Source organism: Typopeltis vanoorti, chromosome 8 (assembly GCF_054136105.1).
Source record: "Typopeltis vanoorti isolate ZY-2024b chromosome 8, IOZ_Tvanoo_1.0, whole genome shotgun sequence".
NCBI classification, from domain to species: Eukaryota; Metazoa; Arthropoda; class Arachnida; order Uropygi; family Thelyphonidae; genus Typopeltis; species Typopeltis vanoorti.
This window is the reverse complement of record NC_143556.1, coordinates 14,728,213-14,756,138: the sequence shown is the minus strand read 5'-3', so window position 1 is coordinate 14,756,138 and position 27,926 is coordinate 14,728,213. Positions and strand designations below refer to the sequence as shown.

The following is a 27,926-nucleotide window of genomic DNA, read 5'->3' as shown; positions in this document are numbered from 1 at the left end:
GTCCCAATCTCACACCAAATAGCCTCAAATGCTCTGCAGTTCCACTTCTATTCTCCTTGGCTGCAGCTCATCAGCTATCATCAATAACACTCCTCCCCCTATGTTATTCTCCCTGTCGCTAATGAACACACCATATCCCTCACATTCAACCCCACTAGCTATATCATCTTCTGTCAGCCATGTTTCACTTAATGGCAGTAACCTGTGGCCTGAAAGTGCCAACCATGGCCAAAAATTCTTCCTTCTTGTTCCTAATACTTCTGGCATTAGTATACATGAATTGCAGAAGCCCATTTGTCCCATTCCTATTTTAATGCCTTATACTAATTATCCCATTCTGATTTGTTATCCTTCGTACTCACTCGGGCATATTACATACATTCTACTGTCTCTCTGAAGTCTGCATATTTACTCCCCCCCACCCTTAGTAACCCTATTTTCCCTGATTTTGCATATCCACTTCCACTTCATTCACAAACGCCTTTTCAAGTCTCTGTACACCAAATCCATTCAAATATACAGAATAACACCATTAAGCTTGAGCTGCAAAAAAATAATTTAAGGAGAAAGGTGACTGGCAAAGCACATGAACGGTATATAGCACAGGCTAGAAGGGTAACGAATGTGGTAAGAAAAGCAAAAGCATATTATGAAAGAACATTAGCCATGCAGGCTAAAGAGAATCCCAAACAGTTTTTTCGATATGTTGCAAGTAAAAGAAAAAATGTATATGGCAGAATGATTTTAAAGAATGCATCATTTAAAGGGAGGTAACCGAATCAGTTGATATAGTGGAATTACTGAGCGAGCACTTTGCAAGAATATATCATCAAGCTGGTGACATTGCAGAAACGAATAAACCAACAGCTTATATGGGAATTGTGGTGAATGAAGTAGAGGTGAATACTCTATTACAAAACCTCAATGTCAATACATCTGTGGGATTGGATGGTATACTAGCTTGTGTTGTACGTGAAGTTTCTAAAGAATTGTCAGTGCCCTTGACCATTTTCTTTGATTTGAGTCTCGGGTCTGGGTTAGTCCCGAGGGAGTGGAAAGAGGGGAAAATAGTTCCGCTACATAAAGGAGGTTCCAAGACTGCTGTTGTAAATTACTGGCTGATCAGCAGATCAGGAATCGTTGTCAAGATCTTGGAGAAAATAGTCAAGAGGAAAATACAGGATTGGATCAATGGGATCCAATGGGATACAGCATGGTTTTGTGAAGGGTAGATCATGCCTCAGTAACTTGCTCAGGTTTTATAACACAGTGACGGCTGAACGGAATAAGGGTAATGGGTTTATGGTGATTCTACCAGACCTTGCTAAGGCCTTTGACAGGATAACACATGGAATTCTAATCAGTAAACTGCAGCATATGGGGATGGATATATAGGTGATATGGATATGAGGGTGGTTGATGGAGAGATATCAGAGAGTGGTTTATTCAGGAGTAGAGTCTAAAAGATGGCACGTGACTAGTGGTGTGCCGCAGGATTCTATTCTTGGAGCACTACTTTTCAATTTGTTCATTAACGATATAGGAAAGGATCTGAGAGGAAGTGTCCATTTGTTTGCTGATGATGCACAGTTGGGTAGAGCAATAGTGAGTGTACAGGATGTCAAAATTTTGCAAAATGATTTGGATAGTTTGGAGGACTGGGATAAGGAAAATGAATGTCAATTTAATGTGGCAAAGTGTAAGGTTTTGCATTTTGGGATGAAAAGATTAGCAGCAGTATATCACATTGGTGGAACCGTACTCCAGGAGATTGAGGCCAAGGATTTGGGAGCGTTGGTGGATAGGGAGTTGAAGTTTAGGGAGCACATCACAAAAGTGGCTAAATCAGTTCATCAAATCACTTTGTTGCTGAAAAATACTTTAACAAGCAGAGACAAACAGGTTATTGTTCCTCTGTATCGAGCCTTGATAAGACCCCATCTTGACTACTGTGACCAGGAGGAGGTGGAGAGGATCCAGAGATGAGTGACCAAGATGATAGCAGGTCTATGGAATGAACCTCATGAGAACAGGTTGAGGATTCTTGGGTTGCAGAAAAGGGGTGATATGATTGAGACACTCATATTACTGAAGGGTTTCTATAAGATTAATTCAGAAGATATTTTTGAGAATAGGACTGGTGGTGGGAGGACTATGGGCCATACTTGGAAGCTGGGGAAGAGTGTGGTTTGCAAGGGTGTTAGAGCTAGGTTTTTTTACTTGGAGAATGGTGAATGAGTGGAATAAGCTGCCAGAGTCTGTTGTGGGTGCCATGACTGTGAATGAGTTCAAGGCGAGGTATGATAGATACTGTGTGAATGTCGAATAGTTGTTCTTGACATGATGTTAGTTTCTCCTTCGATGAGTCTATCGACTCCTTGGAGTTGCGCGTAATAATGATAATGTACAAGGAAAAATGCAATCAGTACACCCATGAGCAGTACAAGGCTCAAGTTAGGAATGTTACCATCATAGTAAGAAAAGCTAAATCAGATTATGAGAAGACTTTAGCCAATGAGATCAAGGGTAATCCCAAAGAGTTCTTCCGCTATGTGGCAAGTAAAAGGAAGAATGACTTTGGAAGGATAATTTTAGTGGGTGCTGATGGTATTGAGGTGTCAAAATCAGATGTAATAGTCAAGTTACTGAGTGATCACTTTTCAAAAGTCTATCACCCAAGTGAGGATATCTCTGTACCTGTAGCAATAACTAATGTGAGAATTGAAGGTGAGAAATCATAGGTATTTAATATATTGCAAATTTAAATGCAAGCACTGCTGTAGGTTTAGATGGAATATCAGCTCGGATATTGCGTGAATGTGCAAAGTAATTGTCAACCCCTCTTTCTTGGATATTGAACTTAAGTTTGAACTTTGGTGTGGTCCCTAGGGAGAAGTTAGGCAAAGTGGTTCCTTTTCATAAAGGTGGCTCTAAAACTGCAGTAGTTAATTACAGACCAATCACCATCTCAGGAGTAGTGGTAAAAGTATCGGAAAAGTCGGTTGAAGACAAAATTCAAGAATGGGTGGATCAGGATATGATACTCTATAGCGGGCAACATGGTTTTGTTGAAGGTAGATCCTGCCTTAGCAATCTATTAACTTTTTACAATAGAATGACATCTGAGTTGGACAAAGGATCTGGCTACACAGTGATACTTCTGGATTTTGCTAAGGCCTTTGACAGGATACCTCCATGGAACTCTGTTACGCAAATTGGAATAGATAGGAATGGATACTAAATTGATGACATGGATAGGAGAATGGCTCAGGGAGAAATACTAGAAGGTGGTGTATGGAGGAGCCGGTCCAGGATGAGGCAACTGACTGGTGGCATGCCTAAGGGCTCTGTGCTTGAGCCATTGTTGTTTAATTAGTATATAAATGATATGGGAAATGGCTTAAAGAGAGATATTCAGTTGTTTGCTGATGATGCAAAGTTGGGTAGTGCAATAAAATATCAAGCTGATGTTGCAAGGTTGCAGGATGATTTAAATAAGCTGGTAGAATGGGCAAAAGGTAATGGATGTCAAGAGTGTTTATTTGGGGTAAGGTGGTACAAGGTGGTGTTGTACCACCTTACCCCAGTCCTAAGATACTTTCAGGTGCAAACTTTGTTTGCTCACATTTGGATATAGGATTAAACTAAACTTATTATAATCTAACCAAGTGAAAAATAAACTCTCAACATCGTTCTCTGAATCCGGAGTAATTTAATAATAAGGCTGTACACCCTTTGGCAACTCTTATAGGTTGGGATGACCTCTCACAGCTTCTGTCTTGGTGTCTCCACTACTGGGCCCGGCTCCCACTGACGAGTCCGCAATAAAGGTCGGAACCGGTATAGGTAGTGGCCCTTGCCTTAATGCATAGCATTACACATATTCACAAGGAGATGTGCTTTGCATTATGGGAGATACTGAGATAGGAGTGATGAGAACTTTCTCCACCTTTGCAACAAGTTGCCCGGTGTTGTACCTCCTTACCCCAGTCCTGAAGATACTTTCAGGTGCAAACTTTGTTTGCTCACACTTGGATAAAGGATTAAACTAAACTTATTATTGTAATGGATGTCATTTCAATGTGGAAAAGTGTAAAGTTATGCATTTTGGGATTAAAAGATTACCAGCTGTATACTACATTGATGGAACAGTACTCTAAGAGATTGATGAGGCTAGGGACTTAGGGGTGTTGGTAGATAGGGAGATGAATTTCAGGGGACACGTTGCTAAGGTGTCCAATATTGCACATAGGATTACTTGGTTGTTGAGGAACACACTGACATCCAGAGATAAAGAGGTTATTATTCTCCTTTATAAAGCATTGATACTTCCACATTTGGATTACTTTGCTCAGGTCTGGTCACTTGGATTCCTTGGAGATGAGGAGGCTGTGGAGAGGGTTCACAGAAGAGTGACTAAGTTGGTGAGTGATGTAAAAAATGCTCCCTACATTGATAGATTGAGAGCTTGTGGATTGCAGAGGTTAGTTGATAGGCAGAGAAGAGGGGGGGGGATATGATAGAAACATTTAAATTACTGAAAGGTTTTTATAGGATTGATGCAGGGGAAATGTTTCAGCTGTGTTGATAGTGATGGAAGAACAAGAGGTCATCCATGGAAATTAAAGAAGAGTGTGGTTAATGAGGGTGTGAGAACAAGGTTTATTGCCTGGAGGGTGGTGAATGAGTGGAATTCATTGCCTGACTTAGTTGTGAATTCTTCGTCTGTAAATGAATTCAAGAAGAGAGATGACAGATACTGTTTTGCTAGTTTGGGTCTCCCGCAATGAGTCTACTGACTATATGGAGATACCCGTATAGTAATCTATAAACTGCTTTAGTAAAGTACAAGAATATCATATGATTTCCCCTTATCTAATACACATACATTACCCGATCATAAAATGCAAGTAAATTTTGAAAACAGGACCTACCCTTTATAGTTCCATGCTGACCATAATAAAGAATGCTATGTCCATCAAATCAATCCTGTATTCTATTACTAATCAATCTCTCCAATATCTTGACCACAACCACAGTTATACAGACTGGTCTATAATTGGAAACCTCTGTCCTAGAATCATGTTTGTGAAATAGTGCTATTTTGCCTATTTTCCACTTTAAGAACCCTATCCACCACAAGACTTTCACTAAGTAACTTGTTCAAGAGCATGGCCAACTGCCGTGCACATTCCTTAAGAATACATGGTAATATTCAATCTGTACATTAATGATATTGGGAAGGTTTTGAAGTGACATACAGCTATTTGCTGATAATGCAAAGATAGGTAGGATAATCAGGAATGCTGCTGATATAAAGGAATTGCAGAATGATTTGAATAGGCTGGAATTGTGGGCATTGGAAAATGGATGTCCATTTGTTGTCAGTAAATGTAAAGCCATTCACTTTGGTGGGATTAGATATCCAATGTCTTATTATAATCGTGGGATTAAGCTAGAAGAAACTGATGAAGCTAGAAATCTTGGAGGGTTAGTAGATAGGAAGTTTGAAGCTCAGGGACCATGTAGCAAAGATTGCAAATACAACTCAAGATAATTGCAATGCTGAAATAAACGTCTACATGTAAAGATAAGGATGTCATTTTGTCTCTTTACAAGGTCCTAATAAGACCTCGCTTGGACTATTGTGTGCAGGTCTGGTCTTCTGGTTTCTGTTGTGATTCTGATATAGTGGACGGTATGCAAAGGAGAGTGTTAAAAATGATATCAGGATTGTGGAATACTGATTATGAAGACAGATTGAGAATTTGTAGACTGCAGACACTAGCAAACAAGAGAAGGAGGGGTGATACGATTGAGACTTACAAACTTCTGAAAGAGTCATACAGGATTTCAGTTGACGGAATTTTTCAATTTGTGGAGTTTTTGGGGAAGAACAAGAGGGCATGCTTGGAAGCTGAGAATAAATGCTCATCCAGAAGAGGATGAGGGCTAGATTTTTCTGTCATAGGGTGGTGCATGTGATTGGGATAGATTGCCATTCGATGTTATGAGTGCAAGTAGTGTGAATGAATTCAAGAATAATTATGATAGCTGATGAATGTAGTATTTGGTCTCCCTCGATGGGTCTCTGACTCCCTAGAGGTCTCTCTTAATAATAATAATAATAATGTCATTCATTCCCATAGCCTTATTAACATCTCACCCAATGAACACCTGATACACCTCTGACTCTTTCACTTCCAATTCTCCTAATACTTTTCTCCCTTCTACATATTGCCCTGCATCATTTACACCAGTATGATATACATTGATAAAGTGCTCATTCAGTAATTGCACTGTATCTTTTGCAACCTTTATTCTGCTGCCATAACTATCCAATAGTGTCAACCTGCTATAATTATTTCTCTTACTTGCTATATAGCTGAAAAATTCTGTTTAGTTAACGTTGGCCTGACCAGCCAATCTCTCTCATACTACACCTTTTCTTTATGTACCATGCTCGTCACCTTCCTAGCTTACACTTCACACTCTTCATGGATTCCATCACCTCGGATTCTTGTACCACATCAACTGTCTTGTGCCACCTCCACAGCGTTTTCTTTTCCAACACATCTTGCTTGATTTCACTGTTTATCTGTTTCTCATACCCTATCTACTCACTTAACCCTTGGTATGCAGTTATACATTGCTTATGTCAAATACTGCTTTGTGAGTTTTCACACACTGTCAAAATCTTTTCTACTCAACTCATCTACTCAATGTACTGATGTTAACAGGGCTTCCTATCATTACATGCTTTGTACTTCCAGATATATCCATTTTTGTAAGTAAGCTTTGTTTCACCACTTCTCAAACAAGTACCTCGTGATCACTCTCACCACCTCATTAACAACTACATCTTGTGAAGTTATCACCAAATCCAACAAATTAAAGCCTCTAGTTGCTTCATTCACAGATGTTTATCTTTCAAAAACTCAACAGACTCACTCTCCTTGTTCCCACATACTATCTCCTCCTTCCAGTCTCTATTCATGTAATTAAAGTCTCCCATCAGAATCGCCTTCTTTTTACATGCCCAACCAATTTGCCTAAACATTGCACAATCAGTAATCTCTACATTCCCTGGCCTGTAACATCATCCTCTCAGATATACTAGTCTGTTAATTTCAACTTCACACCAATTCAAAATCTGTTCATGTACTAACATATAGATGTGTGAGACCACTGTTCTGCTTATTGGAAAGTTTGAAGAAACTTGAAAATATTTTTGTGTTTGGTCTCTTAAACAGGGATCTTGGGTTATTTAATCCTTAGCATATTAATGGTCCAACAAATGCACTATAGGTTTCAAGCATTAGAATTTTGAATAAAATAATTCAGTTCTGATTAATGGTTTGTTTTTCTGAAGATGAGCTTTGCTAATGAAAAAGGTTATGTTAATAGTTTTTAGTTATTCTGAATGATTGTCCTTACTGTATGTGAATAAAAAGTATTCTCATTTTGAAAGGGTTTGTTATAAGGAAGTTTAATACTGTGAGGCTTTGGCCTGAACTTTTTAAATTTTTATTTTAGAGGATTCACTATAATGATGCTTGTTATTGTGGATCCTGTTACTGTTGCAAAAATGTATGCTAAAAAAAGAAGATATACAAACTGTTTTATGTAGTTTTTGAGATTCTAAACAAAGGTAGTATAATTCTTACTACTATTTTTATGGATTAATTTTCAGAATGTTGAAACTATCGATAGACTGTAATTTTTTTTATTTAATTTAAAGAGGTAAAAAGTAACTAAAAACCATATATATCCAATATATTTGCAGAACAAAATGTCTGAGTAATTTCTCTGTTGATTACTTATTCAGATGAAGTGAATTAGTTGTTTGTATTTTCAGATGGAAATGTACAAGCGAATGTTTGAAAATCCACCCAATATTCATTCAGATTTTTCCCGTTTAGCTCGTTTTCTTACTGGCACATCAATTGGTCTTGTGCTTGGTGGAGGTGGTGCCAGGTAAGATTTAATAATTGTTTTTCATTATAGAGTAACCGTTAATTATAGCAGACTGAAATAAATTTTTAAAGAGTTTGAAAAAACAAATATCATGAAATGAACTTTATTGCTAAGAAAATGTTAATACAGTTGAGTGCCTTACATTATAATCCATTCAGTTTTGTCAGAAATAGGAACTTAAAATTTCTAGTAAACCACTGTTACGAAATCTTAGGGTTATGTACCAGGCATTAGGATAATTCAGCTAATAATTTCATGCTTACTTTCCTATTAACAATTTCTTTCAAATTGGTTTATTATTATAAACCAATAATATCTTATAATGAAATCACTGAAATTAAAGAATCCAATGCTCTTAAAGCAGAAGATTTCAAAATACTTTGAATTATAAGTTAGTTTCAATACATAGATGTATTTATAGTCATATAAAATGCAGTTAGAATGTCAATTTGTCAATGCATAATTATGTTCTTGAAAAACCTTTTTAGGACAATTTTAAGCTGATATTCAACATATTGAAATTAATTTGACTTATTTGCTTTTTCTTCAAAGTAAAACAATTTTTTTAATTTGTTGTCCAGTGTTTGTCATGCCTCTGGTTTAATTTGCAATTTGGTCTTCTAAAGCTTTCTTAACTACATCACCCCCACGTATGCTCTTTAGTATTCCTCTAAGTCTTTTGTTTTAAATACCTGTTTTATTAATTATGTATCTCCTATTCTGTTTATGTGACCATGTCATCTTAATTACTTTATTTACATATCTTTTAATTTAATAATGGCAAGTTCTTTTTGTTATCTTCATTTAAAAAAAAAATATTATTGATGTCATTGTTGACTAGCCAACTGTCAGATCCATATATTAAACTAGGTTGAACACTAATACTGAGCGCAACATGGAAACATAAAAGAAATAGTTTATTAATTATATGGATCTGACAGTTGGTTAGTGACATCAATAATGTTTTTACAGCATATTTATGGTCATATAAAATGCAGTTAGAATGTCAATGCATAATTATGTTCTTGAAAAACCTTTTTAGGACAATTTTAAGCTGATATTCAACACATTGAAATGTCATCATTGGAAACACATCTCGCCCTCTTAATATATTTTGGGATATATTTCATAGATACCCCACCACATCGAACTTAATAGCTTTTAAATGTGCTCTGGGCAAAGCACGTTACGTGAGAGATCGGAGTCAAAAACAACCTTGGATCCAGTTTACTACATCAGTAATCAAATGACCAGTCCAAAAATTATATGGGATAAAACCTGGAAAATTAAAGGTAGATATAGAACACACTGTTTGTCTACCTTAGACCATAATGGAAGTGTTATTGTTAAGGAGGAAGGAAAAAAGAGCTCTTCTACTGTCTCACCCTAGTGCAGTAGGGTCTGATGATATCCATTGTGAAATGATGAAACATCTAGCATCATCTTCTGTGGATCTCCTTCTCTTAATATATAACAGAATACTTGCAGAGGAAGAGTTTCTAGATTCTTGGCATAAGTCAATTGTCATTGCTATCCCAAAACCAGAAAAGGATTCAACACAAGCAAATTGTCAACCTATTGCTCTGACTAGCTGTCTATAAGATACTAGAGAAAATGGTTAATGCCAGACTTCTCAGGTATTTAGAAAGCAAAGATCTTCTCTTGAATACACAATGGTCTAAAGTTGAACAGTGTTCAACTTTAGACCATTTGGTTCATTTCAAAACTTGTATAAAAGATGCATTTCTGAAGCAAGAACATCTTGTTTCAGTTTTCTTTGACATGGAAAAACCTCATGACACAGCCTGAAGATATGGCATATTAAAAGACCTCTATAACCTGGGTTTCAATGGACATCTTCCTGTATTTATTAAAAACTTTCTGTCCAGGCAAACTTTCCAAGTCAGAGTGGGATGTACGCTGTCACAACCATATCAAGAACAGGGTGTTCCCCAAGGCTCTATCTTAAGTATGACACTTTTTGCTATTAAAGTTAACTCAATCACTGAACAGCCTCCTCCCACTGTAGACAATTCTCTATATGTTCATGACTTCACAATTTACTGTCACTCTTGTAACATGAGGGTAATTGAAAGACAACTTCAGCAAGCAATCGATCATGTTTCTCTGTGGGCTCTTACTAATGGGTTCAGGTTTTCAATAGAAAAGTGTCTTGTGTACACTTCTGTCAAAAACTCACTCTTCACCCAAATCCTGAATTAAGAATGAGACGAACTGTTATTCCACTAGTTACAGAAGCCAAGTTCTTGGGACTGATCTTTGACAGAAAACTTACATTTCTAGCACAATTTGTTAACTAAGAGAAAAGTGCAAGAAACCATTGAATCTCCTTCACACTCTTTTCTCTACTGAGTGGGGTGATGCTGATCAATCTTCATTGCTCCATCTTTATTGTGCACTTAAAAGTTCAAAGCTGGATTATGGGTCTCAAGTTTATAGTTCTGCAAGACAGAGTAACCTGCAATGGTTGGATTCCATCCATCATCAGGGTATACAGATAGCTACTGGTGCCTTTCGAACATCACCCGCTCAGTCTTTATATTGAAGTAAATGAACTGGCTTTATCACTTCGAAGGAAACAGTTGTCTCTTAATTATGCCCTAAAGATAAAGTTTCTCCCAGATCATCCTACATGGACTGCCATATGTCCTTTTGGTATGTGTGTTAAAGACTGTGCAAGCTGTTGTTATGAATGTTGACAGCATTACCTACACTAAACATAACAGCATCCATCCATGGCTGGTTTGCACTCCATCTTGCATACAGAAGTCTCATACTCCATCATCTGTCTACCTGCAATTGTTTAATGCACACAGAGCAGCACACTCTGATTTCTTGCCCATCTATAGTGATGGTTCAAGAACTGATACCTCTGATGACTGCTGCTGCTGCTGTGTTTCCTGACATTATCATCTCCAACCAGATCCCACCTGATTGCAACAATTATACAGCAAGAGTTGCATGCCAGCTTGCACTTGTGCATATAAAAGAAAACCACTACCAAAAGTGTATAATTTATGCAGGCTCATTAAGCTCATTACAGGCTATTTCCTCTCCTGTGTATAATCCACATCCAGTGCTTTATATGAGGTGTTACACCTGTTGTACAAAATGAAAATCCTTAATTTTGATGTTCAGTTGTGCTGGATTCCCAGTGACATTGGAATTAAGGAAAATGAGGCTGCAGGTGCATCTGCTAAATCAGGGCTGCTTTGTGCAATGTTTCCTCATAGGGAACATTACACAGACCACTCACTATCTTAGTCACTTGCCTCTGAATCTTCTCCACTTCTTCCTCATCCCCAAGAAGCCCAGGAGACCAGACCTGAGCACAGTAATCTAGATGTGGATATATGGTCTTATAGAGTGGAATAACAACCTATCTCTACTTGTTAGTGTTTTTCATGAAATCTTATGAGCTTTTAGCAGCTTTAGCAATAAGTCCTCTAAAATTTAAATCTGTCTACCATCACCCCTAGCTTACTGTACCTCTAGCTTCATCTATTTCCTGGAGTACAGTTCCATCACTATGGCACACATCTTGTAATCTATTTATCCCAAAATGCATAACTTTACATTTCTTCACATTAAACTGATACCATTATCTTTTGCTCATACCGACATCCTGTTTAAGGACGTCGGTATGAGTTAATCAAGACGATGTTAAGTTGCAAGCTCTTAACATCGTCTTGATTAACTATTACTCTATCCAATTTTGCATCATTAGCAAACAACTGAATATTTCCTTTCAGGTTATTTCCTATAGTAATGGTCCCAGCACTGAACCTTGCAGCACACCACAAATTACCTGTTTTCAGGCTTAATTTTGCCCCTCCACATACCACTTTTGATATCAGTCCAGCAGCCACCCTTTTATCCACATAACCAGTGTTATATCTATTCCCATTTGTTCTAATTTGGAACAGAGTTCCATGTGGTATTTTGCAAAATTTAGCAGAATCATCATGCAGCTATTACTTTATCCAACTTCTTGCCTCCATTATCAGCATTATCAAAGTGTCACTCCTGCTATATTTTTCATCCACTGGGTTTCCACAATATAATTTATTGTGGAAACCTAGAGGATGAAAAACATATATATTTAACAGATATATTTATTTGATGTTAATCTGATCTCGCTAGTTCCATTCCATCCCTATGGTTTCGCTTACCTATTTGTATTTTGCATCTGTTCATCTCCTTTACTATTTGATATGTTTTCCCAGATTCATACGGTGTCTTAATATCCCAACATCCAGTTTTAGTTGCTGATTTGGGTGTGAAGGTACCCTTTCCAAGAGCCTTTCTCCTGTTGGCTTCTTTAAGAGAGCATCACCAACTTGCATCATTTCCTCAGATAGTTCTTCAGCTGAAATAGTTTGATTTCCTTCAGTCCTTGAGGTTTCTCTAGGAAAATTTTTTTTTATATGTTGTGGTTGCTAGCCACAAGTAAAACCCTCCTCCTTTCTTATCTGCACATGGGATCATAAGTCGGAGAGTTATAGTAATTTATTGCATTACCCATAATACCAGAACATTACAGAGGAATAAAGTTGATGTCCCACACAATGAAAATCCTAGAAAGGGTTCTTTATGGTAGATTGAGGAAGGAGGTGGAGATTGCAAAGGAACAATTTGGCTTCATGCCTGGTAGATCAACAACAGATGCTATCTTTGGGTTACGGCAGATGATGGAAAAGTATCGAGAGAAACAAAGGGAGCTACATCTGGCATTTATTGATCTGGAGAAAGCATATGATAGAGTACCAAGGCAAGAAGTCTGGAGGTGTCTGAGGGAGAAGAAGGTGCCGGAGAAATATGTCAGGTTGTTGCGGGAAATGTACAGAAATGTGAAGACAAGTATTCGGACCTGTCTGGGATAGACAGAAATTTTTCAAGTAACAGTTGGCTTGCATCAAGGGTCAGCATTAAGTCCGTTTCTGTTTAATATTGTGATGGAGGTGGTAACAGAGGAGGTGAGAGAAGATGCACCATGGACAATGTTGTATGCAGATGACATCTTGCTGTATGCAGATTCAAGAGAAGAAGTAGGAACTAAACTGGAAAGATGGAGAAAAGTACTGGAAGAGAAAGGTATGAGGCTGAGCAGAAGTAAGACAGAGTATATGTGCTGTACAGTGGGCGATGGCCAGGAGACAGATCTGGAGCTGGAAGGAAATGTCATCAGGAAGGTGAGAGACTTTAGATACTTAGGTTCAACAGTGGAAGAAGATGGAGGAGCTGAGAAGGAAGTGGGATGCAGGATACAAGCGGGTTGGAGGAACTGGAGGGAGATGGCTGGAGTGTTATGCAATAAGAGGGTGCCGATCAATCTGAAAGGCAAAATCTATAGGACAGTAGTGAGGCCAGCTATGACGTATGCTATAGAAACTGTGGCCCTGAAGAAAAATAACATCAGCAGGATGGAAGTAGCAGAGATGAGAATGCTTAGGTCGATGTGCGCCGTGACCAGAAAGGATCATCTGAGAATTGACTATGTCAGGGGAACAGTGAAAGTTACGAACTTAGGAGCAAAAATACAGGAGGAAAGGTTGAGATGGTTTGGTCATGTGACGAGGAGGGAGAATGAATATGTGGGAAGAAGGGTCATGCTGATGGATGTGCAAGGAAGGAGGAAGTGTCGGCGGCCAAAGAAGAGATGGAGGGAGCTGGTAGAAGAAAACTTGAGGATGAAGAACTTGGATGTGGTGACAGCCCAACACAGGAAAGTGTGGAGGAGACCCATTACAAACAGTGACCCCACTTAAGTGGGAGAGGCTGCAGAAGAAGAAGAGACCCATAATGCCAGAACTTTAAATGATATTTCTTTATATGTAACACATTTATTTGTATTCATGCCTTTTCTTTTCTTTGGTAGTGTCACTCACACCTCAGTTTTTTTTTTTTTTTTTTTTTAATGTTGGACCCATATACAGGGGATTGGCTGGTCAACCTATAGTACGTTAGTACCATATATGGGTGGTGGGTTGCGAAAGGAGAAACTTGTTTACATTCGATTTGAATGCCTGTATGTTGTATTTCTTGGGAAATACGTCTGGGGGGAAGACAGTTCCGCAATACTGCAGTAGCAGGGATGAATGGGGAGGAAAAGAAATTTGTTCTGTGGGTTTCGAGGTGTATTGTGAAAGGATGTTGGGTGGCAGCTGTATGTGTTCCAATGGGCGAATTATTACTTCGCCGAATTATTATTCCAATTATGGGCAAATTATTATTCCAATGGGCGAAATACTACAGGGTGGGGGAATTATTGATGCTGTTTCAGATGAACATTTCCCATGGAAATATTTACAGAATATACAGATTGCGGAGACCAGGCATCTATGTGAAAGTGGGAGGAGTGAGTTGGTGAGGGATGGGTCATTTATTAGTCTAATTGCTCTCCTCTGTATTGAGTCAAGCATTTTGAGGGAGCTTTTTGGAGCCCACTCCAGATGTGAGAACAGTATTCGAGAGCTCGGGTGACTTGTATAGTGTTAACAGCTGTTTAGAGGTGAAGTAGCATCTTGAGCGAAAGAGGAAGTCTAGTTTTTTTGGAAGCTGAGGATGCACTGGTTGTGATGTGTTTATGCCAGGAGAGGCTTGATGTCAAGGTAATTCCGAGAAGAGAAATTTCATATTGTCTGAGAATTTGAGTGTTATCGAAAACAATGCTGGAGGAAAATGGTTTTTTTTTGTGAGAAATATGACAGAACTGGGTTTTACTAGCATTGAAATTGATGAGTTTATCTGAGCCCCATTGGTGGATGGCTTGGAGGTCAGAATTAAGGGTAGCGGTGGTTGATGTTCTGTGGGTTGAGGTGAGTTGTGTAGAGTAGGGTTTGTCAAATGGAAGGGAGGAATGTAATGTGCTGTCATCTGCAAAACTGTGTATTGGGTTAGAGGTCAACTGAAGTAGGTCATTGATATATAGAAGGAAGAGAGTCAGTGAGAGAACTGAACCTTGTGGGACCCCAGCATTTGTTGGATGGTGAGAGGATAGGGAGCCATCTACCATCACACATAATGTGCATCCAGACAGGAAGCTGACAATCCATCTGCAGAAGTCCTGAAGCAGTCCAAATGATGAGAGTTTGCTTAGTAAGCCTTTGTACCAGACTTTGTCAAAGGCTTTGGAGATATCGAGTGCAACTACTTGGGATTCATCGAATTTCTCCATGACATTTGTCCAGTAATGGGTGATGTACGAGAGTAGATCTCCTGTTGAACAGCTTTGACGGAATCCGTACTGGTGGTCGCTTAATATCCGGGTACCTTCAAGGTAGATTAGGAGTTGAGAGTTGATAATTCTCCATTACTTTAGATAGGACTGAAGTGAGTAAGATAGGGTGGTAGTTAGATGGTGGTGATTTGTCACCCTTTTTAGGAATGGGTTGAATATAGGCCAGTTTCCAGGTTTTGGGATATATACCAGTGGAGTAAGAGAGCGTTTACAGGTGACATAGGATAGGGGTCAGTTTCGATGCACAGACCTTCAGGATAATTGGGAGAATGCAATCAGGGCCAGGAGACTTTTTTTGTGTCTAATTTAGGCAACAGGTTTGTGATGTCTTTTTTGGCAAAAGGATACAGAGGGCATTGTATGTTGGGCAGTTGGAATGACTGGAAGGCTTTTGCCATTGTCAGTTATGTGTGCATTGGAAGCAAAGTGTGATGCCAGGAGATTAGCTTTTTCTATGGGTAATGTTGCTATTGAGCCATCTGGGTATGATAGAGGTGGAAATAGTGTAGAGCAAAAGTTACGGCCAATTGCCTTGGCAAGAGACCAAAAGGCATGGCTGCCTTTTTTGAGAGGCTGCTAGCTTCCTGCTTTTGGCCTGTTCAAATTCTGTTTTGGAAGTATTGATAATTTTCTTGCATTTGTTTCGGGCTTCAGTATAGGCAGTGAATGAGGATGGGGTTCTTGATATGAGCCAGTTGTGGTATGCCTGATTTTTCATTTGGACAGCCTTGGCACATTTTTTGGAGAACCAGGGTTTAGTTAGGGGATGGCAGGTGTGAATAGTGTGAGGAATATGTTTTCATGCCAGTAAGGATCATTTTGGTAATGCGTTGGACTTGAAGGCCGGAAACAATAGTCTAACCATGGGAATGAAGCATAGTAGTCTCGGAGACCGTCCCATTTGGCACTGTTACAATGCCAAACTACTCTTGTGTGGGGGTGACTGTGTAAGTGTTGTTGCATGGGGGAGAAGATAAGCACTAAGTTGTGGTCAGAATTGCCCATTGGGCTCACTACATTCACTGCATATTTGGAGGGGTCATTAGTAAGGAAGAGATCTAGGGTATTTGGGGAGTGGTTTGGGTTATCTGGTATTCTGGTTGGTTTTTGAACAATTTGTGTGAGGTCATTAGTGATTGCAGTCATTAGTAATTTCCTTACCCGCTCTTAGAAATTTAAACATACTAACCAATTATTGTAAATCTCTTTAGTGATTGTTATATATCCAGAAAGCAACAAATCTTTATTTTTCTACAGAGCACCTATAACAGTTTGTTTGCCTTGAAATGGAAAATTGACAGTACACAATGATTTGTCACTTCCTGATCCACCGGTGTGTATGCATTGATACAATTTGTGTGGTGTCCAGTGTTGAATGTGTTAATTTCCATTGATTTTTCCATCTGATGGAAAGAAATGGCAAGTTTGAATGATCATTTAAAACCTCTTTGCTACTCGCTCTCTCTTCCTCTCTCTCCCTCTCTCACACTCAATCTTGCTCTCTTTCCATGTTATTTGAATATTAAAAATTATTGTTCCTAATTGTTTTCTAATAAGATATATTATTGTTAAAAAAAAATTAGCTTTTTATTGAACATTGTTATTTTTATGATGCAGAGGAGCAGCACATGTAGGTATGATTCGTGCTATTGTGGAAGCTGGAATTCCGATAGATATGGTAGGAGGTGTCAGTATTGGAGCATTTATGGGTGCCCTCTGGTGTCAAGAAAAGGACCTCACTACTTTCACTCAAAAAGCCAGAGAATGGTCTTTTGTAAGTATAGGAACAATAGTTGCTATAGTAGGCATGAAACAATAGTTGCTACACTATTCGACTCTCACTAGCAAGCACCATTATTACAAACTCATTCATTATATATAAACAAATTACTTGATTATTACTCCTTGAAATTATTACTTACTTGAAATTACTCCTGACAAATGCTGCAGTCCTATAAGTATAAAGAAATTCCACTATAATAACTATTCACTAAAACAACCTTTTTATCCCTGTAATCCCCTCAAGTGGGCATTAGTAAGAGTCGACTGCATCTTATTAGCATTTTTAAAAAAAGCCTTTCTTTAATAAAACCCAGTGTTTGTTTACTGTATTTTTATGTACTGGCTTGTCATTTTATCAGGTACTAGTTGGAGCAATTTTTGCAAGAACGTGCTTCTTATCAAAGGTTGCTCAAGTTTGCTGTTTGGTAGCTATGTCAATGTATTGTACTTTTTTGATCTTAAAAAAATGTTAAGAATGAGGTGTATATCATGCTATACATCACAGGACGTATTTTTATTTAAAGTGTTAGTTACAATAACGCATTCACTTAAGAATATATATATATGTATATATATTTTAAAAGATTAAATGACTGAAAGCCGAGAGATAAAAATACTATTTAATTAAGTAGATTGCATGATTAGTTTCATCTTCATAGAAGATGAAAAAGGGTGTTGAGGCTAGCTGGTAAACGGACGTGCTATCGGAGAGCTCCTGAGAGATTTGTGATTTTTGTTGATTTATTGATGTTTTGGATTCAATGTAATGGACTTAAGTGTGTAATTTTGGTATATTATTGGGCTTTATTAGTGTAGTTAGTGTACTAAAGTGTTTTTTAACATAATCTATGTCGGGAAGTCGCCGCTAGATGAATTCATAATGTGTAGTGTTCGTGCAAGCTCCAAATAAGATAAGTATCATTTTCAGTTATCGATACAAATTACTTCATATTGTGTAGTTTTGTTTTGTTTGCCTTGCGTATTTTAGTGCTTCTGTTTTTGGTGTGTTATAACGTATAATTTGACAAAACACGTTGCAAATAAGTATGGCACCGTGCGAAGGAAAATGGCGGCCAGTAATGAAGGTTCGCCATCCTTATCAAAGAACGGTAGTATAAAAGAAATGAGTCAGTGTACTAGCTGTGAAATGTACGCTTTGCGGAGTGCGGTCGGAGTGTGGTTAGATGATAATAAAGGATTGAATGTGTGTAGAAAATGTAGGGAGAATGAGGAATTGAAGTGTGTTTTGGATCGTGAGTGTGATATTTTTGTCAACCTTCAGAATGAAGGAAATAGGGATATGACAGGAAACGGCAAGGTTGTACATGAAAATTGTGAGAGTGTGAATGTAGAAAGTGTGAATGATAGTATAAATGGTTTCTCAGAGAATAAAAAAGATGAGATAGATGCATTGAGTGAGATCGCATTGTTGAATAGTGTGATAGAAAGAGCAAAACAGCAGCTAGAGTGCATGAACAAAAGTAGACTGAATGAACCAACCAATAATAAAAGGTATGACAGGAAAAATACACGTATGAATGTGAACATGAACAAAATGAAGGATAGAGTGCTGTATGGAGACTCGTTAGTACGAGGTGTGTTAGTAGAGGATTTGACAAAATCGTACCAACCTGGTGCGACCATAAAGGACGTAACTGAGTCTATTAGAGAGCAAAAGGAAAGGGTGAAAGAAATGATTGTTGTGGCAGGTACGAATGATTTGAAAGGAGATAAAATGGAAATGATAGAAGACCTGAATGAATTGTTTCAGGTAGCAAAAGAAAAGAGTGAGAGAGTTAGAATGATTAGTCTTTTGCCATGATATGACAGTGAAATGTTTAAAAGGAGGGCCATAATTGCGAATGACTTTATGCGTGGGTTATGTATGACGAGTGGTGTGGAATTTGTGGATGTGTGGAGTGAGTTTGATGGGCGAAAGGATCTATATAAGATGGATGGCTTGCATTTGAATGGTTACGGTGTAAGAAGACTTGAGAAAGTGTTGCTGAATGTAGTGGATGTGCAAATTCAGGGAAACTAGATTTGTTAAGGGGGGGGGAGTAGATATACAGTCCTTATGGAGGCAGTTTAATGTAAGAATGAATATAATATGCCAGAGCAAATAAGGACAACAAATCTGAGTGGGATAGTTAATATAAGGCATCAAGGTAGGGTTGGGGCTAATGGGGTCTTAAATTCATGTACACTAATACTAGGAGTATTAGGAACAAGAAGGAAGAGTTTTTGGCCATGGTTGGCACTTCCAGACCACAGGTTATAGGTATTAGTGAAACATGGCTGACTGTAGATGATATAACTAGTGGGACTGAATGTGATGGGTATAGTGTGTTCAGGAATGACAGAGAGAATAAAATGGGGGGAGGAGTATTGTTGATGATAGCTGATGAGCTCCAGCCAAGGAGAATAGAAGTTGAATTGCAGGATAGAGAAAAGAGCACATTTGAGGCCATTTGGTGTGAGATTGTGGCTAGCAGAACTAAATATACAATTGGGCTGCTATAGACCAGGTGATGGAAAAGATGGTGGTGACAGTATGCACAAGCAAATAGAAGAAATGAGTGGAAGGAGGGTGATTATTATGGGAGATTTCAACTATGGTCGCATTGATTGGAGTGAGGAGAGGACACACGGAAGGAAGGAACTGGATTTTATGCGGTTATTAAGGGATAACTATCTGCGACAGCATGTAATGGAAAATACTAGGGGTCAGAGAGTGCTTGACCTAGTAATTACATCTGAGGATTTGGCTCTAACAAATATGACCACATTGCCACCAATCGGTGAGAGTGATCATAGGGTCTTAACTTGGGAGGTGGCTAAAGGTGTAGAATTTTCAATTAAGACAGGGTACATGTGGAATTATCGGGCTGGAAAGTATGACAAGCTTAGGAGTTTGATTGGTTCAGTGCCATGACATGTACAACTGCAAGGACTAGAAGTTGATAGTGCATGGGAGGTAGTTAAGAAGTGCTTGCATGAAGCAATGGCTGATTGTATACCTAGAGTCCGAATAATAAATCAAGTAGGGGTTAAATGGATGAATAACACCATTAAGCTTGAGCTGCAAAAAAAGAAACAACTATGGAGGGAATTTAAGGAGAAGGGTGACCGGCAGGCACATGAACGGTATAAAGCACAGGCCAGAAGAGTGACGAGTGTGGTAAGAAAAGCAAAAAAGGATTACAAAAGAACATTGGCCATGCAAGCTAAAGAGAATCCTAAACAGTTTTTTAGATATGTAGCAAGTAAAAGGAAAAATGTACATGGCAGATTGATTTTAAAGAATGCCGATGGTAGGGAGGTAACTGAATCAGTTGAGATAATTGAGTTACTGAGTGAGCACTTTGCAAGAGTATATCATCCAGGTGGTGACATTGCAGAAACAAATAAACCAGTAGATTATACGGGAATTGTGGTTAATGAAGTGGCGGTGAGTAGTCTATTGCATAACCTCTGTGTCAATACATCTGTGGGATTGGATGGTATACCAGCTCGTGTTGTACGAGAAGCAGCTAAAGAATTGTCAGTACCCTTGACCATTTTGTTTAATTTGAGTCTCGGGTCTGGGTTAGTCCTGAGCGGGTGGAAAGAGGGGAAAATAGTTCCACTGCATAAAGGTGGTTCCAAGACTGCTGTTGTAAATTACCGACCGATTAGCATATCAGGAATCATTGTCAAGGTCTTAGAGAAATTAGTCAAGAAAAGAATACAGGATTGGATAGATGAAAATGGGATATTGTATGGGGGATAACATGGTTTTGTGCAGGATAGATAATGCCTCAGTAACTTGCTCACGTTTTATAACACAGTGACGGCTGAACTGGATAGAGGTAATGGGTTTACAGTGATACTACTGGACCTTGCCAAAGCCTTTAATAGGATACCACATGGAACCCTAATCAGTGAACTGGAGCAGATGGGTATAGATATAGGGTTGATGAGATGGATAGGAGGGTGGTTGAAGGAGAGATATCAAAGAGTGGTTTATTCAAGAGTGGAGTCTAAAAGACGTCTTGTGACTAGTGAAGTGCCGCAGGGCTGTGTTCTTGGACCACTGCTTTTCAATTTGTTCATCAATGATATTGGAAAGGATCTGAGAGGAAGAGTTCACTTGTTTGCTGATGATGCAAAGTTGGGTAGAGCAATTGTGAGTGCACAGGATGTCAAAATTTTACAGGATGATTTGGATAGTTTGGAGGACTGGGCTAGGAAAAATGGATGTCAATTTAATGTGGCAAAGTGTAAGGTTATGCACTTTGGGGTGAAAAGAATAGCAGCAGTATATCGCATTGGTGGAACCATACTCCAGGAGATTGATGAGGCCATGGATTTTGGAGTGTTGGTGGATAGGGATTTGAAGTTTAGGGGGCACATTGCAAAAGTAACTAAAACAGCTCACCAAATCACTTGGCTTCTGAAAAATACTTTAACATGCAGAGACAAACAAGTTGTTGTTCCTCTGTATCGAGCCTTGATAAGACCCCATCTGGACTTCTGTGCCCAGTTATGGGCACCAGGGTTTCTTCGTGATGGGGAGGAAGTAGGTAGAGGGTCCAGAGACGAGTGACCAAGATGATAGCAGGTCTGTGGAATGAACCTTATGAGAATAGGTTGAAGATTTGTGGGTTGCAGAAATTTGACGATAGGCGAAGGAGGGGTGATATGATTGAGACATTCAAATTACTGAAGGGGTTTTATAAGATTGATCCAGAAAATATTTTTGAAAATATGACTGGTGGTGGGAGGACTAGGGGCCATGCATGGAAGCTGGGCAAGAACGTGGTTGACAAGGGTGTTAGAGCTAGGTTCTTTACTTGGAGAGTGGTAAATGAGTGGAATAAGCTTCCAGAATCTGTTGTGGGTGCTACGACCGTGAATGAATTCAAGGCAAGGTATGATAGATACTGTGTGAATGTTGAATAGTTGTTCTTGACATGATGTTAGGGCCTCCCTCGATGAGTTTGTCGACTCCTTGGAGTTTCCCGGAACAATAATAATAATAATAATAAGATTTTTTTGGGTGCATAAGAAAAAAGTGTTGTGAAATACCTTCATGACACTTTCTACTGTATCAATCCACCTATATCTTGGTCTGCCTCAGGGTATTTTTCCTGTCAACCTGGCAGGGAACACTTGTTTTGCTAATCTTTCCTTTTGCATTCTGTTTAAGAGACCATACTCCTGAGAAAAGCTCTGCTAGAACATTTCTGAATACTAACAATGTCAAGTTCTTTCCTAATATCTTCATTTTTAATATGATATTGCCATTGATGACATCTGTTCACATCCCTAATCTTTCTCGGGACTCTTATATCTGTGGTCTCTAGTCTTTGGTCAATGCTTTACTTCTAATTCAGCTCTCAAATCCATAAGTTAAAATTGGTTTGCACACTGTCTTGTATACAGCTAATTTAGTGTTTTGACTAATTTCTCTCTTATTCCATATCAATTTATTCAGTTGACTTCCTACCATACCAGTTTTGTTAATTCTGTTGCCTATTTCCATATTTAATTTAGCATCTTCACTAAAATTGTGCCTAAGTAGCTGAAATGTTTTACTTTTTCTATAGGTTTTTTCCATTCACTATGCAGTTGATATTTTCTACCTATTGTCTTGCTATTGTTGATTTTCATACCAAATTTATTACAACAGTTATTCAATTTAGTCATGGGATCCTGCAGACCTGTACTGGATTTATTTAAAAGTATAACATCATGAGCATAAAGTACAGAGCTGAGATTAACATCTCCAATATTTTGATATCAGGTTTAATACCACTTTCCTTCATAATGTGATTCATATAGATAACAGAGGGGATAATGTACATCCCTGTCTTATACCAGATTTAATATCAAACCATCTTCCTGTACCTCCTTCAATTCTAACTGCTGACTTACAACTCAAATAATGACTAAGTATTGCTTAATATAATGCTCCATTGACATAATATAACTGTAGCGTTTTGAATACCATTTCTCTTGGCACCTTGTCATATGCTTTTTGCAGGTCTACAAAACTTAAATACCAGGAACACTCACTAGGGAAATACCTCTGTAATTATCACATTCCATTTTATTTCCCTTTTTATATGGGTACTATGAGAGCTCTACTCCAGTTATATGGAATCTGTCCCTCTGTCCAGGCCTTCTGAACTATGCAGTGACTGCGAAACTTTTATACCTTCATACTTGAGTATTTTTCATTGAATATCTACTCCTGCTGCCTTTCCACATTTCATGCTTTTGATGGCTTTTTCTACTTCAAGTGTTGTGAGTGTTTTTTACCACTGTGCTGTCACTTCTCATTTCGTTTAGCAATTGTTCGAAGTTATTACTTCATACATCAAGGATATCTTTTAAAGAAATTTTTTATCATTATTATTATTATTATTATCATTATTGCAAGAGACCTCTAGGGAATCAGGAACTCATTGAGGGAGGCCACATACTATACACACCAGCTTATCTACTTATTCTTTAATTCATTCACACTGCTTACACTCACAACATCGAGTGGCAATCCATTCTAATCACTCACCACTCTGAGAGAAAAATCTAGCCCTCACCCACTTTTTAGCAGCATTCATTCCATCTTTTAAGTATGCCCTCTTGTCCTTTTCCATCCTCCATAAAATGAAAAATTCCATAAACTGAAATACTGTATGACCTTTCAGAAGATTATAAGTCTCAATCATATCACCCCTGATTTTCTTGTTTGCTTGTATCTGCAGTCTACAAATTCTCAATCTGTCTTCATAATCAGTATTCTACAATCCTGATATCATTATGAACACTCTCCTTTGTACTCTCTCCACTTTATCAGAATCACAGCAGAAACCAGGTGACCAGATCTGTGGACAATAGACCAAGTGAGGTCTTATCAAGGCCTTATGAAAAGGCAAAATAATATCCTTATCTTTAGATGTTAAAGTTCTTTTCATCATTGCAATTATTTTTTGAGTTCTATATGCAGTCTTTGCTACATGGCCCCTGAACTTCAACTTCCTATCTACTAACACTCCAAGATCCCTAGCCTGATTAGTTTCTTCTTGCATAATCCCACCAATATAATATGACATTGAATTTCTAATCATTCCAAAGTGCATGAATTTACATTTACTGACATTGAACTCACATCCACTATTCATTTTTTTCTGTTAATTATTATTTCTTTAAGATATAAGAGCAAAGTCTGTGATGAATGAATGAATAAAGGTGCACCGGTTTTTCTAAGTCTAATTTTCCATAATATTAGATAGTATAATTGTATAAGGCTTTGATTTGGCCACACATGGACTATTGTGCCCAGATTTGGTCACCTGGTTTTCAGAAGGATGAAGAGATGTTGGAAAGGGTCCAAAGGCGACTGACTAAGGTAGTTTCTGACCTCTGGAATGTCGAGTACGAGAAAGATTGAAAATATGTAATTTGCAGAGTCTAGTGGAGAGAAGGAAGAGGGGAGATATGATAGAGACCTACAAGTTGGTAAGGGGTTGTTATAGGATCAGTGGTGGAGAAGTTCTACAGAGAATAGTGGGAGAACCAGAGGTCATCCCTGGAAACTGTATAAAGAGGGTGTGAGTAGGGGAGTGAGAGGCAGGTTTTCTTCGTGCAGAGTTGTGAGTGATTGGAATGCCTTGCCTGAGAGTATGGTGTCTGCAAGGAGTTTGAATGTGTTTAAGACCCGGTATGATGAGATGTATGTGAGATAAAAGGACCTCCTAGATCAGTCTTTGACTCCATGAGGTCTTGTTTAATAATAATAATATTAGTTTAAGAATGAAATACTGGAAAATGACTTACAAACAAACTGAAAAGAGATGATTCTTCTTAGATATCTTGTATAAAAATAAATAAATTAAAAAAAAAAAGTGGAAATGTTACTTTAAAAATTGGATAAATGGCACAGTGGCATGGAGTGGATGTTGAAGTGATATAGAATCACAAGGCTCTGGTGAAAAATAGATAATAATGATGATGGACTGCTGAAACAGATGAAACCAGAAGGGAACGCTAATAAATTCTGAAATTAGCATTTTTGTTCCTTTTACACTTACTCACTCTCTCTCTGTTTCACACACACGCACGAGAGATTGAGGAACCTATATTCCATTAGTGCCATATGTGAAGTTTGATAAAGAAAAAAGGTTGTAGTTGGAGGGGAATGCTTTGTGCAGAAGACTGTTCAAGAAAACAGAAGAAGAGGACAGTGTAAGCAAAACAAAGTTTGTGCTGTGAAGTACCTTCATGACTAGGCCACTTGTATATATAGGCTAATCACTTCACATTAATTGCCTTATTATCCCATGCAAAGCATACATCTAGCCATGAAGATATTTCATGCAAAAATTTACTTGCTTAACACTTGAATAAAGGATATAATTTCTTGCCCACTTTAGTTTTATAACCAAGTGAGAAAAACTTTCTATAACTCAGTAAAATGGCTATTATCTGGGGCTAAGTTATCCCTGGGGGCAGATTAACCATGGTCCTCTGTAGTACATACAAATTTCATTTTTATTTAATTCTCTATACAAGTGGATTCATAAAATAACAAAAGTCATTACTGCATATTTTAAATAACACTGCATCATAATTAAACAATATATCATTGCTCTTCTGGCAGAACTTGTTTGTCATCACTGTTATAGTGTATCATTATGCTGTCAGAGTGCACTAGTCTCTTTTGTCTGTTGAACATTACAAAAGCTTGTTTGTGTATTCCTATTGTGTTACCAAATTTATCTAGCCTAGCATTTCAATCCCTAAAACATTGGGAGAAAGAAAGTTGTTTTAACAGTGGAAAATAAATTGGAGATTATTAAAAGACGTAATGAAGGCAAACGTGTTTCATCACTTGCAGCTGAATTTGGTATTGGCCAGCAAACTGTATAGGACACAATTAAAATCCAAACAAGATACACAGATTTCTTTCTAAATGTGATATATTTGCATGTACTTCACAAAGCTCAAAGTGTTACAAATGATAAAGTGGTTTTTACAACACAGAATTGCAGGAACACATATCATGACCACTGATTTTAAGTAAGGCAAAATATTTTTTTTTGAAAAATTAGGCATGCCCAGGACATCTAAATTTTCTTGTGGTTGGTTAAAGTGATTTAAAGAGATGCATGGTATAAAGGAATTTAAAAATACAGGGTGAAAAGCTCATTGCAGACAATGTATGAGCAATATTATTCTGTGATGATTCGCAATGATTTTTAAAGAGAAGGCTCTTGTACAATCACAAATTTACCATGCTGATGAAACAGGATTTTTTTGGTGAGCAATGCCCACTCACACATTAGCGTCTGTACAAGTTTTCAAATATTTGTGGACATGTAAGAAAAATAAAACAAAAAATAATGCTTCCAAGAACACAAACGAAAATCAGGGAATTTCTTTCTAAATAAGTTTAAAAATGAGAGCACAGGAATGTTATGTTTTTATAGGTTTATTTTATGTATTTAACCCAATAAAATGTAATCTGAGTTAACTATGTTTTTCAATTATCCAAGCTGTAGAATCCCCCAATTACTATCGATAATCAGTGTTTTACTGTATCTCTAAGTCAGAGTATTTTAATAATAATGTGATACACCTTTTCACTAGTTGTATGTGAGAAATACATGACTTCTGCATTGCTTACATTCGCTTTGGGGTTTGGTTTTTCCTGTTTATCGTTCTGATGAGACTTCTCATTACCGTTTGTGTACCGCTTCCATGTCACGTGGGAGGGCTTAACTGCAACACAAAGTTTCACCCCTTTAGTTGAATTTTATTGTTGCTTGTTTGCGTTCCATTTCCATGTCGGGCTGGAGGGAGGAAGGACTCATGCACACATTATATGCATGTTAGTTTCAGTTTGTTGGTAGAATTTTATTTGAAGTTAGCCTTTGTGATCTGCCTTAATGACAATGAGAATTTCAAATGCAATCAAAACAAACACTTATTTTATGTAATAGAAAATTTGGACAAATATTTGGACAGTAGTTTTCAGTTCTGTACTGTATTTGACAGTACAACATACAGTTTTGCTCGAGTCTATACAGCATAATTTCTGTGGGAGAAGATGTGATTCATTAGTTAGTGACGTTTTTATCCCAGTTGCTTCTAATTGCACTATTTGTTGACAAATATATTACACAGATTGCAAATGTCTCTGTACCTAGTTCAGTGATACAATAAAAATATTGTGTTTTTTTTTTGCATGTACGAGGTATATGTGAAGCGTTTTAATTTCTTTTTTCATAAATATTAAAATCAGGGGTGCGAGTTATATGAGAGGGTGGGTTATATTTGAGTAAATACAGTGCTTAGGTTTTTTCCCTTTGTTCTTTTTACTTTGATATTTTAATTTTATTTTACTGGTACTAGCAGTGGTTTCTCCCCCCCCCCCCCACACACAATTGCACTGCATTATTTAAGGAAATATTAATGTGATATCTGGTACTGCAGTTAATATCTGCATTACAGGATTACAGCCATATCAAAGCTGTCATTTTATTGTTACTCCAATATAGCATTTACTGGCGGTGTAGAATTATTTCTATAGCATGGAATTATTTAATTTTCAGTCTTGTGACCGAAAGGTTTCTCTTATAATTGAATGAAGAAGTTTTAGTTGCTACCGAAATAATGGTGCTAATTCCTCCAAGGGTGCAAATTCTAGGAATTGAAATTCCAGGCTTTGAGGAAGTGAAACAAGTGACTCAGGCTTAAAAATAGATAATATGAGATACCAAGATTTATTCTTTCATGGCAGAGACAAATATATATTTATAGTTAAAGATGTGGAAATTATGAATAAACTATACCTAACTAAGGATAAATTAAGAAATTTTTAATGGAATATATAGAAAACAGTAATGAAATTCTTATC

General features: G+C 37.7%; 1 protein-coding gene across 2 annotated transcripts in view; it reads left to right on the top strand.

Moving 5' to 3' along the window:
* sws (patatin like phospholipase domain containing sws) overlaps nucleotides 1–27,926 on the top strand; it is a 945,916-nt gene that overhangs the window by 520,976 nt on the left and 397,014 nt on the right. For both annotated transcript variants that reach the window (XM_090396526.1, XM_090396525.1), the window contains exons 24-25: nucleotides 7,859–7,977; nucleotides 16,856–17,012. In XM_090396526.1, coding sequence (XP_090252652.1) covers nucleotides 7,859–7,977; nucleotides 16,856–17,012 — 276 coding nt within the window. The remainder of the gene's footprint in view (nucleotides 1–7,858; nucleotides 7,978–16,855; nucleotides 17,013–27,926) is intronic.